General features: G+C 33.6%; 1 protein-coding gene across 14 annotated transcripts in view; it reads left to right on the top strand.

Moving 5' to 3' along the window:
* The window catches only part of LOC117344361 (RNA-binding motif, single-stranded-interacting protein 3-like), a 261555-nt gene extending 239805 nt beyond the window's left edge, over positions 1-21750 (top strand). For all 14 annotated transcript variants that reach the window (XM_033907099.1, XM_033907097.1, XM_033907098.1 and 11 more), the window contains 7 exons: positions 3893-4115; positions 5294-5388; positions 5537-5583; positions 5825-5969; positions 15865-15963; positions 16160-16218; positions 16598-21750. In XM_033907099.1, coding sequence (XP_033762990.1) covers positions 3893-4115; positions 5294-5388; positions 5537-5583; positions 5825-5969; positions 15865-15963; positions 16160-16218; positions 16598-16607 — 678 coding nt within the window. In that variant the 3' untranslated portion in view covers positions 16608-21750. The remainder of the gene's footprint in view (positions 1-3892; positions 4116-5293; positions 5389-5536; positions 5584-5824; positions 5970-15864; positions 15964-16159; positions 16219-16597) is intronic.
* The last annotated feature ends 1291 nt before the right edge of the window (positions 21751-23041 follow it).

Raw genomic sequence — 23041 nt, 5'->3', positions numbered from 1 at the left:
AGATCTTATTTTACCGGTTTTCACACTGAATTATGATTATGCTAATTATTCTGATATGTGGACTAAAATTTGAGTGACCTAAATAGTTATATTCACAGCACCTTTTTTTTAACTGTATTGGAATACTCTACAAACTAATAGTGTTGTAAGCAGTGGTTGAATCGTACATAGCCACACCCTTATAGATAGGTTTTAGGTCACAAACCACTGTACAATTCATGCTTTTTCTCGTTTTGTTTTGTCATTAAGAGCTGTCGAGTATGCAGTAATTAGGTTGTTATGTGTAAGGCTGTCATCTCTCCCGCTGCTTCTTGCCATCATCAGTTTTCCTGTCAGAATGGCAAAGACATAGCTGTTAGGGACCTCCACCACATTTATCTAGGTGACGGCTGTTTCTCGTATAATCTATCAAATACCACACGTACAACAGTCCACATTAATTACTGAATGCATTGGGACACAAACTTATCCTGACCCTCCTCTGTCCTAACTGTGCCTGCATGACTTAAATTGTACAGGCCCAAATCATCAATCTATAAATAGTAATATAAAAGTGGTTCACAAATGAAGCCATTCCTAAACTTTAATACTGTCCTAAACTTTTACACTAGGGGAGTGGGCGTGATTTTTATTATAAATATGGTAATGTCAAAATATTAAAAGAAATAGCCCCACCTTGTTAAAACTAGTGGTTCATTGTACACATGATATGAAGTGTTTCGATTGTTTTCAACAACATACTTGATTTTATCATCTTAATTTCAGAATGATTTCCTTAGACAAAAGAGATACAGTTTCATGTCTGTATCCTGTCGGGTTTTCTAGAGGTCATTGGCTGTCTGTCTGATTCTAACTAACATATCTCTGTATCTTATTTACCATAAATCTACTACAAGTTTAAAACATTTATTTTTGATGAAATTAAAGCTTATCTTCTATTCTAGAAAGAGAGGGGTATGGGTAGAGCTGATAGATGGGGAGGGGTAAGGGAGGGGGGGGGAGTAGGGGCTAGACACAGGGGAGATGAGTAGAGACTCTTGATAATTTTAATATCAATATCAAGGTTTTGCCATGGACACATATCTTTATACAGATGTTGGTCATTGCCCTGGTCAGTAGGAGATAGTCACCTCTCTTCTATGTCCGAGCTGTCATCATACTCAGGTCATGTACAGTGTTATTGGGCATAGACACAAAACCTTAGTCCTTTGTTTCTGTCTTTCTCCTACATTCCCCTGTCCCCATCCCCAAACCCCTGCCCCTCATCTTTCCCAGGCCCCTACCCTGCCCCTCATCTCTCTCAGGCCCCTACCCTGCCCCTCCTCTATCCCAGGCCCCTACCCTGCCCCTCCTCTATCCCAGGCCCCTACCCTGCCCCTCCTCTATCCCAGGCCCCTACCCTGCCCCTCCTCTATCCCGGCCCCTACCCGGCCCCTACCCTGCCCCTCCTCTATCCCGGCCCCCTACCCTGCCCCTCCTCTATCCCGGCCCCCTATCTCCCATTACTCGTCTCTACACTATAAAACACTATTCCTACAGGCTGGTGACCTGTATTTTGATGCCTAGCACACCTGAAAACACTCTCTGTCCACGTGTGATGATGAATCTGTTTCTAGGGATCAGTTCATAAGGAGATCAAAACATTACTGGTGGTAATCCCTCGAACAAAGGCTTACCCATCAACATCTGTCGATGATAAATATTGTTGGCGTCATATTGTCATCTCAAAAAAAAAAATCAAGAGGATTTTGTTCTAGGGCGATGTCAAAAATATTTTTTTGTCTTAACTTTTTAACAAATTTAAGAATTCAGTTTATAGTGGAAATGAAGAAATTTCCTATTTAGAAAATATCAGATGCCCGTTATACTTCGTATAAAAATCTAAAATTCAGATTGTTAGCATATTCTTTATGTACAATGTTTGTAGTTATTCCTAAAGAAAAATTCATAGATTTTTACGAGGTAATCAATGTGGTAATTCCATCAGCCTTAAGATATATTGCTGAAGTATTCATGATGTTAAAATTGAAATCTTAAAATTATGCAAATCGGTGATACAAACAATTTAAAAACATCCCATTTGTATTCCTGCGAGTTTAAACAGAAAATTGTAATCCTGCATGCACTGAAACAGGAACAGACAAGACCAAAGTCTTTTCTAATGCTTTAACATATACGTGTGCTACAATCTGAACACGGGTTGGATGGACCATGTACGGGTTGGATGGACCATGTATGTGACTGAATGTTAGAACTCGGTGTAAACTGTCTCTCCGGCACTAACAACAACATGACATGCAAACATTCTAATTCTGCCAATATACTGCCAATGTTTGTTGGGACTGAAGTACACAAAATTTATATTCCCATAAGAACACTTTGGAGTGACTTTTGACATCACGACTGCCTGTAATATACTGTGTGTCCTACTCGGCTCACACCCAAGGCTGTCTACTCTGGGGCTCCAACACTTCCAAATGCAGTACATTTTAATGAAAGTAATCTAGAAAGTTGGTTTAAGATTTTCTGGTGAATGTATATCTCCTGTTTTGATTACTTGCAGTGATAAAATAGATATTACCCATCTCTATAAAACTATTGTTATTTTACTTGTCTCTTTAGAATTATCATATACATTAACAGGCCTCTCTACTATTGCAGTTTGAATTTAACCTGTAAAAAGGTACCATCTTTAATAGTAGACCACTTTTAACAGAACCTGTATAAAGAGGTCACATTTAAAAGCAGACCACTTTTGACGGAACCTGTAAAAAGGAACCTTCTTGAAAAACAGACTAGATTTTTGACCTTCACCTTCCTGTGTCTGACCTTGATATCATAGCCATGTCTGACCTTGAGATCATTAGCCCTGTCTGACCTTGGGATATTAGCCAATGGTATTCAATGAAAAAGAATTTTTCTTATTGAACTAGTTGCACTTAAAATTGGTTTGTGGAGTTATGTTCATTTTAATAGTGCTGTATAGGAATCTGAAAAGGGAAACACCTAAAAATGTTCATGTCAAAAGAAAAAGCAACCCCATAAAATGAAAGAGATATTTTTAGAACATTTTCCACATTTGAAAATTTACACAACAAAAAGTCTTATGTATATGTAGATTTAGCAGTGCTGGCAATATATAACCTAACTTTAACCTTCCTGCTTTGTCCCTATACCCTCTTTATACCATCGTTAGCTGGAGACTTCCTGGGACATAATATTCAGGAGATTTCCCATTCCAAGCCTTTTCATTAAATCTTTATGGCTGAAAGGTACTGACTGATAAGCCTCTTTCTCAGTTTTATGATTTAGAAGATATGTATTGGTGTGTGTAGAGAGAAAATTTCATTGGTGCAATACGGAGCATAATATTTTATAGGTGTTTTGTGGAAATAAAGTGTCAAGTTTATGTCTTTAAGCATATAAAAATGTGTCCCATGATGCAACAGTTTCAACTACGAGAAATAGATCAAAGGTTTTGGGAGATTTGTTGAAAAGTGATTAAATTTTACAGTCGTGAATGCGCCTCACGTAGTGAGGTCTTAGAAAACTTGAGATAGTTGTCAAGATCATGTTGATTTTAACTTCCCTCACTACCGGAAAGAGATAAAATTTGATGAAATAAAGAGCTGAGAGAATGTAATTGAAAAACACTGATAATACATTAACCGATATTTTATGATATTGTTCCAAAAATGGTCTTATCAACTGGATGATTCTAACAAATCAACACTCAATGCATTCAATCAATTGTTGTATGTTTAAGAAATTCACAGGTACATATCATTGTGTTTTGTTAATATTATTGTACTTTAAACATTCAATGTACATATCATTGTGTTTTGTTAATCTTATTGTACTTTAAACATTCAATATTTTGTGTTTTTTACAGCAACAGGAACAGGACCCCACTAACCTTTACATCTCCAATCTTCCCCTGTGTTACACCGAGACAAATCTAGAAAACATGTTCAAGGACTTCGGAACCGTCATCTCCACACGGATCCTGCGTAAAACAGGGGACAACACAAGTCGGGGAGTTGGTTTCACGCGCATGGAGAACAAGGAAAAGTGCCAACAAATTATTGACCATTTTAACGGAAAAGTTCTTCCAGGTAAGAAGCATATATAAGTTATTCTTAAAACCCTCAGAGCATCAGTCTGGGACACATTTAGTGTTTATACCGCAGTAGGTTAATCTTTTCAAATACGCTCCTACCACCCATCTCAAACACAATGTATGTTTATCCTTCAGTAATACTCTCAAACACTTTACACTGCCGAAACTGATCCAGAAATGACAATATATGGAGGTGTCACTAAAAGTAATGACAGAGTATTACGCTCTACATATAGAGGTCATAATATTGGTAAGCTTAAAAAGGGGATGGGGGCAGCAAAATTGGGTAGCATTTCACGGAACTGCAAAAGACATGGGTGGGCTTGCTACCAGGCATGGCTTCCTTTCAGGATAAATATGGTAAATGAAAGTGGGAACTAGAAAAAAGCTACAATAACATGGTATACAGTATATATTATATACCTCACTGGATCACACTTTTATGTTAGGAATACATCCATTTGGTTACTGATGCTGATCCAAGTTAGTTGCTCAGAGTAGAGATTCGTGCCCGTGTACTTTTGAGGTGATCGTAGCTAAGATCGTCCCGGTGCTGATACGGTCATAAATATTTAATCAACCAATCAGAGAGCTTGTACTGATCTTGTAGGAATTACACATATACACGACAACAATCCGTTAAAAAGCAGTTGTAAGGTGTAACGAAAATTAAATACAATATAAAGACAGCGTATCAACTTTTGTTGTTTGCTGGAAGTTTCTTGTCAGTGGTCACCATTAGAAGATGTAATTTATTTATCAGCTGTGTTAAAGGTCATTCAGTGTGAGTTGTCCGACATTGATACGCTCTTAATTCTGAAAAGGTTACAATTATCATTTGGTTTTGATTATCAGGTTGCTAGTATAATTCTAACAGTTAGGAGCTTAACACATATTCCGACCATGCCTACAACATGTGAATTTTGGTAATTTTTGTATGTCCTGAAGAAGATAAAGACATACTATTTCAAAGAATAAATTTGAGATGACTCAACTTTACTACTGTTATACATAAAGTATATTATGTATTTCATTAGGAAAGTGAAAGTAAACTAGAAATTTCTACTTACAATGCCTTTGATATAGACAGTGAAAGTGTAAAAAAAAAAAGAATGTTTGCATTTGTAAGGTATTTTATGAGGAAAGCGAAGTAAAAGATTGTTTTGTTTTCAGGCTGTACATTACCTCTCCTCGTGAAGTTTGCTGATGGTGGTAACAAAAAGAAAAATACACAGATCCAACAAAAAATCTGGCCTGAAAGGGAAGGGGTATGTTGGTTACAGTTGTCCATCTTTAGTTATAAGAAAATTCATTAAAAAAAATATTCAGAGTAAATATTTCAATTACTTGCCAAGAAATCACTTTTATGTGTAAAGGGAGACAACTCATAAATATTATTTTTCCATTTTATTTCAGCTATTCCCACTGACATCATATGACCAAGCAGCGTTTGCTCAAAATGGGTAAGTGACGTGTCTACTCTAAAATAAAGTTCACTCTCTCATCTATGAGTGAAACAGGCATAAACAAAATCTGGATTTTCCATTTTAAATGTCCTATTCAGAGAAAGTATTAATAATATGACTAATATGACTATAATGACTAAAATGGACTCCATAGCTCCCATTATGTTAAAAAAAGATATATATTATTAAGTTTGCTTTGATTTAATAAATAATACTGTTTAATTTATCTTGTATTCAGAGTGGCCCAAGCCTTGATGGCAGCCCCACAAGGAATCCTTCCCCGCTACGCAATGTCAACACCTCAGACGACGTACCAGGTTCAGTCATCGCCTGCCTGGGGCATGCCTCCGGGCGGTTATATTATGCAGCCTCACATGCCAGCAGTAAGCCCACTTTCCTATTACGCGGGCCAATCCGGCATTGTAGACCCAAACCCGTAAACAAGGGGAGATAACCAATAAGAAGGCCTTTCCTTCCAAACTTTTATGATTACATTTTTATGAAGAATCTGGTATTTTTTTTATTTTTTCGGTCATGAACTGTCTTCAAAATTTAAAACAAAAATTGCTTTTAATTTTTTCTTTTTTAATAAATATTTTTCGGTTTTCTTGATATGATATTTTCAGTTACAAGAATGAATTGATTTTCTGGCTGTAATTTTGCTTTTTGTTCCAATTTGTCAATCGTAAGTGTATTATTATCATTTCACTGCTGCATGTTGAAAGGAAACAAAGGGAAACAACTCCAAGTGACACTAACACCAAGTTGTGTGGCAGTGAGAGTGCTTTAATTAAGGACCACATTGTCGTGGGAACACAGATCGTGTGCACATGTATGTGGTGATGAGATCAATCTTGTGTTTAACTATAATGTTACACTTCCCGCAAGTGCACTTCACAAATGTAAACCAAAGGGTTTCAAGGATTTGTGTTTTAATTTGTGTTCCATTAACTATAAATTCACAAAAGTCGACCCAGTAATCATTTCATTTTTGACACCATAACTTTTTTTTAAAGTGTTGAAATTATTATTTCCATATTTTTTCCTTCTTTTTTTTATTGACTTTTCAAATTGATTTGTGCATACTCTACTCCTCATGAAATCCTGATCAAAAATTGAAAAATTGTAATAAGTGCTGATAGTACCGGAATGGTGCTGTGCCCATATATAGATATGGTTAATGAAAAGACCGGAGGGCACACCAGATGGTGTAAAGTATTTAAATACACCATTGTCTTGTAGATATATCATTTTTTCTATCTTCCATTATTTTTATGTCCTGTACATATATTTTTTCTCAAATTAAGGTGAATCATTGTATTTTAATGCTATATTTCTATATTTTTTTTGTTTTTTGTATGTATAAGAGATAGGTAAAAAGCGTTGCCATAGTAACCACGGACGTGACTGCCATATAAAGAGCCCTGATAATCTGTGTTTTTCCCATACAGCAACTTTCCCTTAAAATGTCTACGCACACCTAAAAATCTGATTTTGGAACAACAAATTAGATGCTTTGTCCCTATTAGTCTGATTTGTGTCTGTCGTAAAGACAGAAGATAGACACTTTCTTCACTAATTTTGTTTGCGGTGTGTGACCTTGATGGAACTCACGACCTTTGGGAATCGAGCACTGGGTGCAGAAACACTAACAGTTTGCCAAGAGGGGATGCTGTTTCCAATTCCATTCACTAACTCACGGATGGATTTTTCCCTCGGTTTGGACACATTGTGCTAACAGCACGGTTCACCGGACACACTAAACTGGACCACTACTCAGCCGATCTGGATTTGCAAAATTCTCATTTCAGATGCTTCCCCAAACCATGAATTCTGGACCTCAAGGACATGAACCCCAAGGGGTGGTCCCGAACCTCTCGGCTCAGATGGGACAGATGCAGATAGCACAGGGCTCGGTAGGCTGCGACCATGGTCGTCTATAGCTCGCTATAACCTCGCTATAACCAATCACCTCAAGCTTAGTAGTGTCGTCATGTGATTGTCACATGTTCTAATTGTCCAAAATGGCTGCCTTACTGCTAGGCTGAGAGTTGTGCGGTTTGTTTGAGAATGACCTACATTTTCACGTCTATAGTTTTGTTTAAAATGAAGCTTGATAGACGAAGTTAACTGCAACGGTTTTTTATTAGTATCATTTTTTTTGTCATAGATCCATTTTTTAGTTCTAGATAATTCACTGCTGTGTTATATCACGGTGTCAATCAGCTTTATAGTTTACATTTGTTGCTATAGCAACCGTTATTTATGCAAATGTTGCTACAGATTAATTTTTACAAATATTATCCCATTCATATATTTGTTTTGATTATTGCAAAAGATTTTAAAATGCGTATATATTAAACAACAAGAAAGTAGAGACTGTTTTACCTATTGTTATAATCCTATAAGGCTGGTTTGTCACTGTCACTCCACTCGTTACAAGAGTTGAGGAGACCATGTCCTGCATGTTTATCTGAATCAGTGGTGTGTTTGAGTTGAATGTGATGAAAGAACATTGGAGCACCTCAAATCTTTCCCATGACCCTGTCATCATGTTTGTATTAAAAATTGGCCTACAGTTTTGCGTTTTTCTGTTAAGAGTCAAATTAAACAATTAGAGCCAAAACAAAGACATACCTTTTGAAAGGGACTGAATATAATATCTTAGTATTTGAGTGTTGCCATGAACAAATAAATTGAAAAGGTAATATGAATTGCTAATGCTTTTTGTATAGAAAGTGAAAGTAGGGGACAGTGAGCTATTTGCTTTGTTAAGAAAGTACAGCCCTTGTATAGTTAGTTATGCGGTATAAAAGAAACAAGAATTTGCTTAATGTAAAGTATGTTGATATGTGCAGGTTATATGCAAGTAAGGAGCAGAAATTTTAAGGAACAGGTTTCGTAAGATTTTCAGCTTACAGGGTTGGCTTTAGATAAGATAAACAATGCGATAAACAAATTGTAAATAATGTATATAATCATCACCTAACATGAATTTAGATATCAGTTTACACAACTATTCCGTTTCTCATGTTTTGTTATTTTCATGTATTCATTTACTCATACTTAACCATATTTCTGTAGTTTTTACGTGTCTTTTACATAAATCCTCTTTTAATCTCTCAACTACACAAAACCAATTGCACCTATATAGTTTGTTTTTGATATTTCATTACAAAAAAATCCCCAGTCTTTCTTTGGTACCTTATACACGAAATTCAAAACGTACCACAGTTAGTCCTAGCTTATGTATTACATCTTGTTTAACAAAAATGAATTGAAATATAAGAAGAACAATATATACTCTATAGACATGTTAATTTTGCAGTATAAAGTTTAGAAACACAGTCTCTAGTCAGTGTGTAATTTAACATTATTTTAGATAGAACATAACAACATTATTTCAATTAGTGGAAATAAGCACTGTTTAACCGAAAGTTATATTTTTGATCTAAACATATTTAAGATAATATATCGAACTGTTTGGAAATTTTGGAATATTGACATTGCATTATATCCTTAGAAATGTATACAAGTGTATTTTGTAGGAGATATTAACCAAATTTTTTAAATTCTACAAAACCACGTACATGTGACACTCTCAGGGCGTACTTACATTCATAGAATTTGCAATAACTGATTATTGATTAGACTTTAAAATCCTATGATTATTACACCAAAAACATGTATCTTGTAAATTGTAAAGAAATAGATATATAAATATACCCTGTATAAAACAAAGAATCATTGGCTATAATAGCATATACTCCTTTGGTTCTTCTAACATTTCTACTGCTCAAAATGTCCTAATTTGTTGATATTGTTTTCATTTCTTTCCTTTTTTTTTTTACATAAAAAATAATAAGTATAGATATAAAAATCATAGAATTCATATACGCAGTGCTAAAATATAGAGTTGTTTAATTGTTTACTTTTTCTCAAGCTGCCAAATTGTTCTGGGGTAACCTAGTATATATTCAAGTAGGTAATATCGTTATCCTTATATATAGCCAGCCCCCAATGTATCGGTACCAAGTAAAAATCATCCTCTGAGTCTGAACACTCGTTAATATAGCAAGGAGGCAAATATATACATAGGCTATTTGTAGTTTAGAGGAAGCCAGGAACATGTCTATCTAAGAAAATCATTGATAAAATTTGGAAAATTATGCTGTTTCTTCCCTTAAAGCATACTTTTGACATTGTAAACATACATGTGAAATTGTAAGCACGTTTTTTGCTCGGAGGGACAAATTTTAATATACCGTACATTTTCCGAAATTTATCCAAATTTGAAGTCTGAAAATCGGATATGCTTTTCTTGAAGTAGTATGTTTCTTGACTTTAGTGTGTGACCAGTAACCAGTATGTGTTTATAGTCTTGACCAGTCAAAGGGCTGATCGTACTCCAAACATCAATGTGATCCTGACTGAAGTACTCCCAAACATCACGGTGATCCTGATGTGCACCACTACCTCAGTATGAGATCTGTGTTATAAATAAGTGTACCATCCTTTTCAATTTCTTACATGTGACTTTTTTGTTTGTTTTATATTTTTTTTTCTTTTTTAAACTCAACTATCATAAATTACCATTAATACTTATTATTTAAATGATAAACACCTTTAAATAAAAGGGGGAAATTCCAGTTTTATATATATAATATTACCAGATGTGTATATATGATCCTTGTAGTTTTTATTTTGGTATACCATTATCGTTGGATGTGAAGTATTTTAATCAATGAAGCATTTCAAATTGGTGCTAAAACATAATTGAGTAGATCTTGGCCCATAGTTCAAAGCCCCGGTACAATATAACTTGTTCAAAATGGATTTTCTCCAAGTTCTATTCAAAACATTCTCGGTGTTTCAGTCAACAACAGACCAGGTTCAGAATCCACAGCTGGTTTGCCTTTATTGTAAAATTTGACCAAATCTAGAGAAATCTGTCAAAGTATTACATAAAGAAAAGCAGCTAGCCTTGAACATGTGGGTCTGTGTATAGAATTATTTTATAGTATGTAACAGTGAAGCCATCAGGTAGATTTTTATACAAAAGATTTTGAAGTAAACTACTAAATATATATAGAAGTCCTTTAACAGAGGATACCACATACATCGTAATTTTTGTACTTTTTTATTGTTTGTTAAACTTTTTGATATTCCCCCTGTCTCTTGCCAATATTCAGTTAACCCATAGACAGGTTCTTATTGTTCAATTGAACTCTTGACCCTTACATCTATGAATATTCATAACGGACATGTCTTACAATGTATATATTCAGCAAAACAGGTGTGTTGTGACTGGCTAAGCTGGAAGGGTTTCGTTTTATTTCCAAGTACTCATTTTTTTTTTTTTTTTGTGAAGAAAGAAATCGGCAGGAACGCTCGAGTAAAAGTCTTGAATGGCAATATAACGTATAAGTGGGTCCAAACGATCATATAATGTACAGTTATGGTATCCTTTGTAGTGACATATATCTGTTTCAGTGTAAATTGGCAATCCTGTAATTTATCAAAAGAAGCCTGAATGAAAAAAATATATTTTAGTATTTATTAAGATTTAGTATTTTTCAGTATTTATTGGTATATATCTACTGTCCTTCTTGACAGGCACTGCCTAATGCTAGGTTTACATATCTCGATGAGAACCTCTCGTAGCCAATTAAATGTTGAATATTATAATGTACAAATACAACAATTTAAGGACAAAATAAACCAGTTTTCTTTGGATTTTCCTTATAAAATAAGGTCAATTTACAAACCTTGTCTTTTCTGTATTCCCATACCTGTTATTGTGAAAACACATCCTTACTTAACCTTCCAAGAACGCTGTTTATTTTCATGTGAAATTTTAAGAGCAGTGGAGATGCAGGTTCAAACAGAACAATATTTAGCGAAAATGATATGCAGAGGAACAAACCAAAGTGATACTCGTATACAACATTTATAAAATGTTTGTTTTTTTTAATATGATTTTTTTCCCTTCATCATTAACATTTTTTAACATGATCAGCAATAATTTTTTTATTGAAAATTTCTATCTTTACGATTCTTCTACTACAAAACTTTGTGTGTAAATAGTAAGGTGTTGTCCTGTAACGTTGGCGTAACGGAACACTTTGTTAGATATATATCATATAATCATCGTAGATTTTTTATTGTTAGACATTTCTCATAGGTAAAAGGATACAATATATATCGAATAAAACAATGGAGCTTTAAAATTTTAAGATCTTCAAGAATTGTTTGATTATAGAAAGTCACTGTGGGTTTGTGTAGAGTCTTTGGAGTTTAATACAGATTATGCAAGATCATTATATCTTTTCTCTAGATAAAACTTTAAAAACTTGTTTTTTACGTGTTTGACTCTATGCGAATGTGTACAAACCTTAAGATCAAGCAGCAATGTTCAAAAACTGTGTAATTCTTCAACAGACTATATAGCCTTATGGTGACTTTTATAATGAAACATTTTGGATTTTTTTTTTTTTTTTCCCCAAAAAAATGATTGGTGGTGGGCACTATAAATGGTTTTGTACATAAAATATAATTTGCACATTAGATGCAGCCAGTAGCCATGGCAACGGTTGCTGTTACAGCTGTGTCATGATTTGTTGCTTTCATCATCATCCACATCCACATGTGAAATGCTTTATTTTTTAGATAGAAATGACAACATTTTCACCATTTTTCAAAGAAATTTTGTTTTATTTTTACACAACTGCATCGAGATTACTTACTGCAGTTTTGATTTTGAATATTTGTTTCTATGCAGTTTTTTAACTGTGACCTATGTGCTGTTAATAAGTTGTTAGCAAATGACATGTTAGTATGAATGGAATCACGGGAATAAAAGTCATTTGTTCTAGAAATATTTCTTTGTCTTTTATGTCACTATCAGGAAACTTATGACTGACAGACTTATGACAGTTTATGGCTATATAAGGTTTATTGTACAAACATCTGAAGATATTGAATTCTCTTAAGATTCAAATTATAAAAATTGAGAAAATTCAGAAAAAGAATTTTTTTGTAAATATTGTAAAGTTATAACAAATTAAGGTGAATTTCCTAATCAGCAATTAACTACTGTTTGAGAGGAAAAGTATAGGCAAATATATTTTAAATGTCGCTACATACAAAATTACAAAATCTCTATCCAACAGTCTTTTAACAGCATGTTGACCTTGAATATCTGATATTTGACATTGAACATCACAAACAGCATTGAAGTTGTCAAGAAATTGTACTTGGCTGATAAATGAGCTTGTTGACTGAAGTTAGTGGAAAAGTCCAATTCAAAATCTGCATGCGGGAGAATGTATGTAGAGGTTACAACGATCCCACAGAAGGATGTCATAGGATCATTGGACGGCCATGAAAACTTCGACAACTCAGCTGAAAATCATGGAACTTTGAAGTATTGCGCATGTGAAATATTGCCATCAAAAGCAAGAACAGACAACATAACCTTCACCTTGGCTGAAGGATACTTTGGAAGGAAATGTGGATCTCCATGGTAACGACTTGATGGTTTTTGGTTTTATTTCCATAATCAGCTTTGTGACTAGTATCCGAGTGTATATTTAATCTACTCCACTAGAGGGCTCCACTGTGCATGGTATTCTTGTTGCTTTCATCTGTATCGCCAAAACGCTTTATTTTCAGGTTTTACAAATATGTACTCCAACTTCACCACGTATATATTGGTTGACGCTCTTCATATTACAAGCTTATTTCTGAATTGGATGTGCATTTTTTTCTTTTCATCTTAATACACATGTATTCAGTGTTCATATATTTAATCAAAAACTAAACTAACTTTTTAATACATGTGTGTACATATAAGAAATGTTAGTTATGCATAATAAAAAAAATTCAAAATTTGCATTTGACGGAGATCATACGCCTCACATTCAAAAAGTGTTGAAAAAATTTGTAGTTCTTATCAGAAATCGGCTAAGTAATTGAAGAAGAATATATGTACGATATGTATACGTGTATATATGCATAAAAGAATTTCAATCCACCTTTTTGTGTACAATATATATCTGTATATTTATTAGGCTTTTTATATACAACAAGATTAACATCACTGTATATACATATATATATATAGGAATGTTTGTTATATGACTTTTTCTATGGAAATAATTTGTGAAACACAACATCGAATGTCCATTCGAAAAATGTGTATATATATACTGTATATATATATATAAGCATGACAGTGTATTATGATATTGTTCAAAGCATCTGTTATTTTGGACATGATTGATGACATCTGTGTTTTTTAACGAGGTTATTTTAATCTTACTATGAAGGTCATATAATTAAACATCTACTGACTCCTTGCGGTGAATATGACATATTATATACAGATTTATAATGACCCGTTTTACTGAACAAAATTTCAGGTCAATATTCACCGTAAGGACATTGAAGGATTGTAAAATATTAACATATATATATTTATATACATCTGAGACCTATATACTGCTTTAGCACCATATACAGTATACTTAGATTGTGAGTGTCTCTACTAATGATTTAGCCGTGTATATTCGGGCACTACGACACCTAGGAGTGTAGACCTATATAGCGAGTTTTTGTTCCTACCCTGGGCGTCTTACAAACATTGTATACTTGTAACCGCCCTAAAAACACATACCTTAATACAAAGTTGTACATGTACCATTTAAAGATTTCTCTAAAAGGCAGCCATTTAACATCATTGCCGCATCGTACCAAGAACCAGAAATTGTGAAAAATAGAAATGGTACACGTAGTATTTTAAGGTGTATGTTTAGTTGTTTATAACCATTTTTCTTCCTGTTTGAGATAATTTTGTTCTTCAAAACATATATATATATATATCTATACCATACCTTTCCATCCCCAAAATTTGTCTTGGGTCTTCCTTTTTATTGTCATGGAACAGTCCAAGTCAGTTTTTGGGGATGATAGGCTTGCATGAGAAGTTTGAGGTGATTGGCTGATGAAAAACAAAATTTTACATGTATAAGCAACTTGACATTTATTTACTCATTATGATGGATAGTGACTATACTGAGTTTTGTATATTCTCAGAAAACTGTACCATATATAGCATAATAATGTTACAATATTTGATGTGATCTTCAAGTTTCAAGCAGAATTACTACAATATTTTGTTCTTATTTGTGTTTTTAGCACTGAAAACCTCAGTCACTTATTTTATATGTATTACCCAAATATCTTAACATAATTCTATATACACAACATTTTAAGAAAATAACTTTATATTACTTACTAACAAAACTTGAGTTAAATGTGATAAGACATTTTGTAACCATGGTAACTATATATCCAGAATGGTGTAACCAAGACAACTGTTATATTTGAACCAATATGTTTTGAAGTAAAACATCTCATGGATAGAGCCTGAACTTTGTCCCTTCACCTCCCTCTCACCTGTTGCTTCCGATATATCCGCAGAGGAATGTAGTGTGGTGTCGGAGTTTTGATATATATGAAAGCCTTGGTTTTTATGATGCTATTTAGCAAAGCTTAATGTGATATGTCGGGGTGACAAATCGATGGTTGTAAGATATAAATATCTGCTTCCTTTCCATAACCTAGTGTCACGTTTTCCTAAACTGTCTCCTGAGACAAAACTACAGAACCAATTTTCAATTTTGCACAATTGTGTCAATTTGATGAACACAATTGTGATAGGTTAATATTTTCTATGATCAAACTTCATTTCATTATTATAAATATTCCTTATCAAACGGAACTTTTATTCAAACTAAATAAATTCAAACTGGATTTTAAGTCTAGATATTGTCACCTTTTAGTTTTTGCTTCAAATAAGATGTTCTGATCAAGCCTATGTCCAAATGCTTCTTAGAAAAAAGATAAATTTTACAAACCTGTAATTTCTTACCGGTGATTTCCATTTCAACGTATACCTACATCTTTAGACCTTTATTGTTATGAACAATATATATTGCATGATATTAGATGTATATACAACCTATATATATATACATATATATATTATTCCATTCCCCACATATTACATGTTTCTTTAATTATTCAACCTAAATATTTATGAGTTAATTTTTTGGACGGGAATAGCGGCTGATGATTCTTGATCAAATACCATCCTTCTCTTATAATTATTGTGATATATGAAAAAAAAAATGCTTTTCTGAATAAATTGTTCGTGATGATAATTTTAAGCTTTGTAATGATTCTGATTAGTGATGTTGATGATTTCTTTTTTAGTTTGTGGCCGGACACCCAGCAGCCTCCGCTGCAGCGTTCAATCAGATGTATGCTCAGGCCCCCGGGGCGGCCACCATGCTACAGGCTCTCCCGATAGAGGTAGGGGAAAACGATGTTATTTACTTAATTACTGGAAAAACTTATCACAAAAAAAATATAAAAAAATTAGCTCAGTTCAATTAAACAGCAAATTATGGTTTATAGATAGTTATAAAAGGAAAACTATGCTCATTCAGGCACTTTTGTCATAAAAAACATCTTCTCATGAATAACATTAAATTTTTACAATTTGTAGGACCATGATGCTTTGGACAATACGCCACACTTCCAGACCTACGCAGCCACACCTTCCAGGTAATACCTACCCTTCAATCAGATAAAACAGCAAATATAACATTGACATGACATGCAATGTAAATTAAGGTCAAATAGTTTTTGAGATAGATCATTTGGAATGAAATTATCTTTTAAATCGTGATACAGAATACAGGTGAAAGTGTTGACCATGTATTCTGAAGTACAGTCAACTTAATCATTTTCTAAAGAACATGAAAAACACTTCATTTTTTCTGAAGTTTGTAATTCATAAAATCATTAAAAGTGCTAAATAAAACAAATCATGTCTTGAGTAATATTCTATTTTTGCTGAATTTTCTTGTTCCCAACATTGTTAAGAAGTTGATGGTTTTAACAGTAAAATTACGATCTTATTTCCTGTCGTTTTTTGTTTCAGTTTTACGTGATTTCATCGTTTGCTAACGTAATTTAACGCCACCAACTAATCAACACAATGGGATACAGATCATCGGAGTAACAACCTACTTTATCCTCATTCTGTTCCGAGTTGAAACAATAGCATTACCAAGGAATCAAACACACCAATGATCAAGACCAGGGTATTACAGAGGAAGGAAAGCTAGAAATTTCCTGTAATGGAATACAATCTAAGAACAAAATTCGGAGCAAATCTGTAATATTTTTTAGGATGTAAAAAGTTAATGTTGTGGATGAAAACTTTTGCGACATCATGTTGTTATTGAAACGATGAATTTCTAAATGAACAAATAGACAATTTGAAAACTCATATGAATGAACACTCAGTCATGTGTGACAGATTGAAACGGTGGAACAACCAAAACATAAGCTTAGCAAACGGTCTATAACTAAAATTAAACTTTTGTCTATGCCATTGCCTGAAAGTGATTGGATATTATTTTTATTTTCTTCAAAGAAATGTGATTCAGTGATGCGCCATTTTATTACTAATCAGTAGATAGAGTGTGTAAGGATGTTGAGTGAATGCGTTTTATTATGATATTGAAATAAGGTCATTTTTATCATTCAGATTTACAAACACCTCACTCCCAGTGCTGAGATTAATTTTTATTCTTAAGGGGGAGCAACATACTGTTGGTATTTGGCCGCGAGTCGGTATTTGGCCGGGAGTCGGTATTTGGCCGGGAGTCAGTATTTGGCCGCGAGTCTTTGGACTGAACTTACACCTATATTTGGAAAATTGTGTGCGACAAAATTGTGTGTATAGGTAGTATTTAAACAAATATAACTTGTGTTGCTCCCCCCCCCCCGAGATAACATTTCAGGTGAATACTTTTTAAAATGCAACCACAGGAATATGTTTCATTTTTTTGTTTGTTTTTTACTGGAAATGAATTAACGTATATACAATTGAGTTGCTCAAGTTTTAAACTGTTACAAAATAAATAGATATTTTGTTGTTTACCAACTAATAAATTTTGAAATGTTTCATTATTCATTAATGAATTTTGAAAAAAAAATTAGCAATTGATTAATTTTAAGTCTGTTTAGTATTTCCACACTATACAGTTAACACATAATTAGATTTTACACATTTAAAGTTAGATTTTAAAATATTTAAGAATGGAGTGGGGAAAAATATCAACACTTTATGCAGTTTCGTACTAATATGTTTAATATGTTTAGTTAATGAGCTCTGTCTATAAGAGTATAGCAATGCTGATATAATGATATAAGTTTAAACGTACAATGTAGTTAATTTGTTGAAGGGCGAAATACCTGAATCCATAATCAAAATTCAAATCACCAATTATGTTTTAGTTTTAATTACAAGCCAGCAGTGATTATATTTAACCAAATAAAACCTTTTTCCAGACCAACTATTACAACATTTCAGTAAGACTTGAGCAATTCCTTGGTATTAGGTCTGACATGATATGTTAGTTAGAATGAGACTAGAATCTTTTTGTACACCCGGCCTTAAAGCGCCCGATTGATAGAATTAACGGACAGAGACTTGAGTGAATGATTTTTATACAAAACATACTGATGAAATCAATACCAACAGAATCAACATTTTTATCTGTACATATACATGCTTCTTTTACAAATGATAATTTTTAAATTTTTTGTTCATAGTTTTATGTTTCATTCATTTTAGGATTTTAGTAAATGTTTTTGTGGTCTTCATGTGATTTATGCATACTTAATTGTTCATAACATATTGCTATGGAAACGGAAATGTGATTTTACGACTTTCGTTACCTTGACATATTTTTATAGCTGGGTGTTTTGGTTGCAGTTGATCAACATTTGATAATAGCTAGATATTCATTAGCTGTAAAGATTGGACAAAAGAAACTAATACATACATTTTGAAAATTATATCTAAAATGAAAAAGTCATAGAAGTTTGTCATTGTTTGATTGAATCATATTTTGTAACTCTAACCAATATTGTATCTCATTAAGTCATCCTACTCTTTAGAGAGAGTTAAATATGGAGACAAAATTGAGGGTCTCTGAAAATGAAAAAAGAAACATAAAATTTGGAAAATAGAAAAAAATTAGTGTCACAATCAGTCAAGTTGAACAAAGTACAATACTTGCTCCAAACCCATATAGATAGTTCTCGGTAGCGATAAAGAAATTGTAAATAGTTTCATACATTTCATTTCTGACCACATTCGTGTTCATTAAGCATGTCATTGTAAATATCATTATGTATTTGACCAATCAGATTGTTTCATGTATAATTTGGTTACTGGGCAACAGTAGACCAACTATTGCAGCTACCCGGAGTCCTGTGAAATCGGGAATAGTTATGTTCTTGATCGAGTGAGAAATATTTTGAGGTCATCCTACGATCTTTGCAACATGAGTTGCTGAATAATGTTCTTGGGAATATTTTCCTTTTGCACCGTACCGGTAAGCCATGATGGAACATGCCTCCTGGTAGCTGCTGATTCTAGTTTTTGGTATAGTGCTTCTCCATTTCATCATTTGTCTTACTATACTTGGTTCATATTTTTTGGGGATAGAATTTTTGTTATCACATCTAGACTTATGTAGCCGATGAAAGAAATGTTGACGTAAGCACCTGTCACATAACTTATGGTTACGATTTGGATGCCAAGCACATATGCTGTTGTTCTGCTTATTAAATCATATGTATAATTATTTTTTTTAATAGCAATTTTTCATTATTATTCATTTTTCCTGTTTCCTTTCTCAAAAGAACATTAATGTTCATTAATTCTTAGTGACAGTGAAGTTGACCTATAAAGGATTAAGATCAGTATTCAGGGTTATTTTATAGAACTTGGAGAGCTGTACACATTTACATGTAAACTATGTGAACTGGGTATCCATAAACTTGTACCATTATGTATAAAATGTGTTTTTGAAACAAAAAACTATTTAACCATTAAATATCAAACGTCCAAGAATTGTCTTCCAGACTTTAAATAAATATTATTGGAATTGTACCTTGCACCCATTCCTCGGACCCTGCACAAAATATATATATCTTCCAGTTCAAAGGTCAAAGACAACTTAAAGTACCAATTTAATACTGCAATATACATATATATACACTCCTACTTTATGCAAAATGTAACGGCAAGACTGTACCTAGTTAGTGGTTATCTTCAAATGTGTAATTATATTTTGTGTTAAATTTTTTTTTTTAAAGCGATTATCTGTTTTTAAGCTGACATTAGATTGATGGAGCTGGCAGTGGTAGCTAGGTTAGTTATGCATTATTTATAACTTACGCGATCAGAACTAACCTGTTCTGCCGTATTTATCCAGTAATAAGCCCACGCCTGGTGATAAGCCCACCACCTAGAGTCGGAGTGTTAACCCCATGGGTCTATAACAGGGTAAATACGGGAAACCTTTTAATTCCTTGTTGCCATATATGACAACCTATGTATATTACCTGCTGCAGGTTGCTTTTGTTTAAATTTATGACATCGTTAAATTTCATTTTAAATACAACAACCTGAACAAATTGTTGTTGTGGTTGTTTTGGTAAAATATTTTCTGTTATTGATAAGATTTTTTAAAGGGAGATAACTCTTACACCAATCACATTTACATAATAAAATGTAACTTATAATTAATCTGAGTGTATATGAACTAAAGTATATGACCAAAATGCCAGTACATACAGTGTGCAATAAATCAAAAATACTGTAGAAAGATTTGTTAAGTTTCTTTTTTTCTTTTTGATTTTAAAATTTAAGAGAATGTTCAAAAATTGTTTTTTTACAAGTATATTTACTGTACAGTATGATATTGTATGTAGAGGGAATATTCTAAGGCACACAGCCGTAGGGTTCCTCATCCTGTCATGATAGACATATTTGGTTTGCGGGGAGGAGGAGGAGGAGGTACCCAATCTTTCTTAGAATTTTGTATATTATGGCAATTCGCACCAAGGTGAAATATATATACCTTGCAAGGGATGAACCGAAATCTTCCTGATAACATGATCAAATAATTTTGTAAAATGTATGTAAAAGGTGATATGTTTATTTAGAATACATTTGTATGTAAAACACCTATTCATCACAACAACACATGCAACTGTATATGAACTTTGGTTTACATGTTTTTGTCTAGTTTTTCCGGGGTTTTTTTGTTTTTTGTTTTCATTTTTATACCTGAACGCCATTGTTTATGACCCTGTGAAATACACTCCCTTCCAATACAAGTCTGTCTTGTGTGGACCTTATCCCTACTTCTGCAGGTTTTTTTACTATTGATCATCATGTCGTAAAATCTTCATTATTTTTTAAATCATTAGGATATCACTCCTCGTTTAGTTAATACCTTCATCATTAAATTGTTTCATTGAAAAGTTTTTTTATACAGAAAACCTTCAAAAAACATAAATGTGAAATAATGCATGCCTGTTGATTACCTTGACCTTTGACCTTAATGTGTCCTTGCTGTTTTCCTTAAATGTTGTTTGGTAATTTGGAGTACAATAATTGCTGCCTAATTTTAAGTGCCAGCCAACCATCAATCAAATAATGACCTTTGACCCCTAGCATATTTGCCGATTAAATGTTCAGCGAGAGTTATGACATTTATTTTGGGATCAAAGGTGGCTTTACCCCCTCATTCCAATGGACTCTTCCAATTGTAAGGCTGGATTAATCCAAGACTGTTGGGGGATGAAGGGGTAGGCACCAATTATAATAAAAGGAGACTTTAGATGTTGGAGGTGGATATTTTTGTTGAATATTCGTCATGTTGAATGTTGAAATTGAGGTGAAATGTTACATGTTGTATGAAATCAAGTTCTTCTTTCAAGTGAATTGTTCGAAAATGTTATTTTTTCATCATTAGCATGTAACAGTTTGTCATTGGTTAATTATGTCCAGGGGAAAATGTCAAATTCATGTCATTCATTTTATTTTCTCGCTCCTGTTCTTGTTAACCATGCACTTGTTGTCAATAGTGACAAAGTTGTCATGGCAACAGGGTAGGAGGTACGACGTGTGTTTGTGTGACGATTTAAATGAAGCGGTAGTCTTAGATGTTCATCATTGTCATGGAAAAAAAGGAAAAAAGCAAAAAATAAAATCAATGACTGTTATATTTGCCTTGTTACTTTTCTATAGTTTGGTTACAAAGTCGAATCCTGAAAAAGGTATGAAAGTCACGGACATGATCGATGAAAGTAAGAATATTTTCAAAATAAATGTACTTCAGAGGGTCAGATGAACTAGTGTACTGACAAACCAGAAACGACCTGTAATATATGCATATGCCTCTAAACCCGAGCTTTACTGAGGGTTAAATGTACCAACTGAAATTGCAGAACTTAATTTAAGATATTATGCATAAACTGCTATTCTATTTAGAGTATTTGACCTTAAACTTTTGAGCCTGAAAATCTATTCCAAGCAAGGACTTCTTTAGGGAGGCAATGGATGATGTAAAATCATCCAAACAGAATTTTAAACTGATATTCTATTTATAGTAGCAGTGACCTTGACCTTTGACACCCAAGCCTGAATAGCCATTCAAAGAACTTTCTTCAAGGAAGCATGGATATTCATGTAGTCGAAGTGGCACAACCTAACTCAATAATTTGAAGTTTTATATACACAGCAACATAGACACTTTAAAGTGGTTCACAAATAATAATCTGTGGTTATGGGGCCTTTAACAACCAGTCAATGTCTTTCTCAAATCCCTGAGGAGCATACAGTCGGAGCTGCCATTTCGGTGCTAACAGATTAAACACCTGACAGTTCTTGCTCTGCCCCGCCACATACTCACTTACAGCTGAGTCTATTGGAACACAACAGAGTAAAGTCTCTTATTCAATGATACAACACAGCACCAGTGCCAGGATTCGAACTAGCAACCTTTCGGTCTGTAGCCCTACCAGTTGACTACTATGCCTCCAAAATATTGCACACAACCCAAAAAACAAACAGGCACACAATCTGATAACTATGGGCAACCACATCTCACAAAACTGGGCCCCACTTATGGGGTTAATGCCCTCTCTATATGTTAGTATATTTACGCTTTATCGTTGGAAGGAGATGAGGGATGGGCTCTTCCTGGAACTATCAGCAGTCATCGTGTACAAAGTGGCCTCATTGGTCTTGCCCTAGCAGTAAAGCATCTTGACAAGGAGACGATCTAGAACTTAGCATACACTGTATGATAATTTGTACCAGCTTGGTCCTCACCAATGTCTAACATTTTAAGCTGTTTACAATTCACAACCCCACGGACAATGATTAGACTATATAATCCAATTACAAATTTAGTACAATTACCAATCAATGTTTTGATGAGATGAGAAAGTTTACTTTTATATACCAAAAGATCACATTGATGCCAAACTAAAAGCCCTGAATCAGCAGTTT

The sequence above is a fragment of the Pecten maximus genome, chromosome 15, assembly GCF_902652985.1.
Source record: "Pecten maximus chromosome 15, xPecMax1.1, whole genome shotgun sequence".
NCBI lineage: Eukaryota > Metazoa > Mollusca > Bivalvia > Pectinida > Pectinidae > Pecten > Pecten maximus.
The sequence above is the reverse complement of the archived record's forward strand: the minus strand, read 5'-3'. Positions and strand labels throughout refer to the sequence as shown.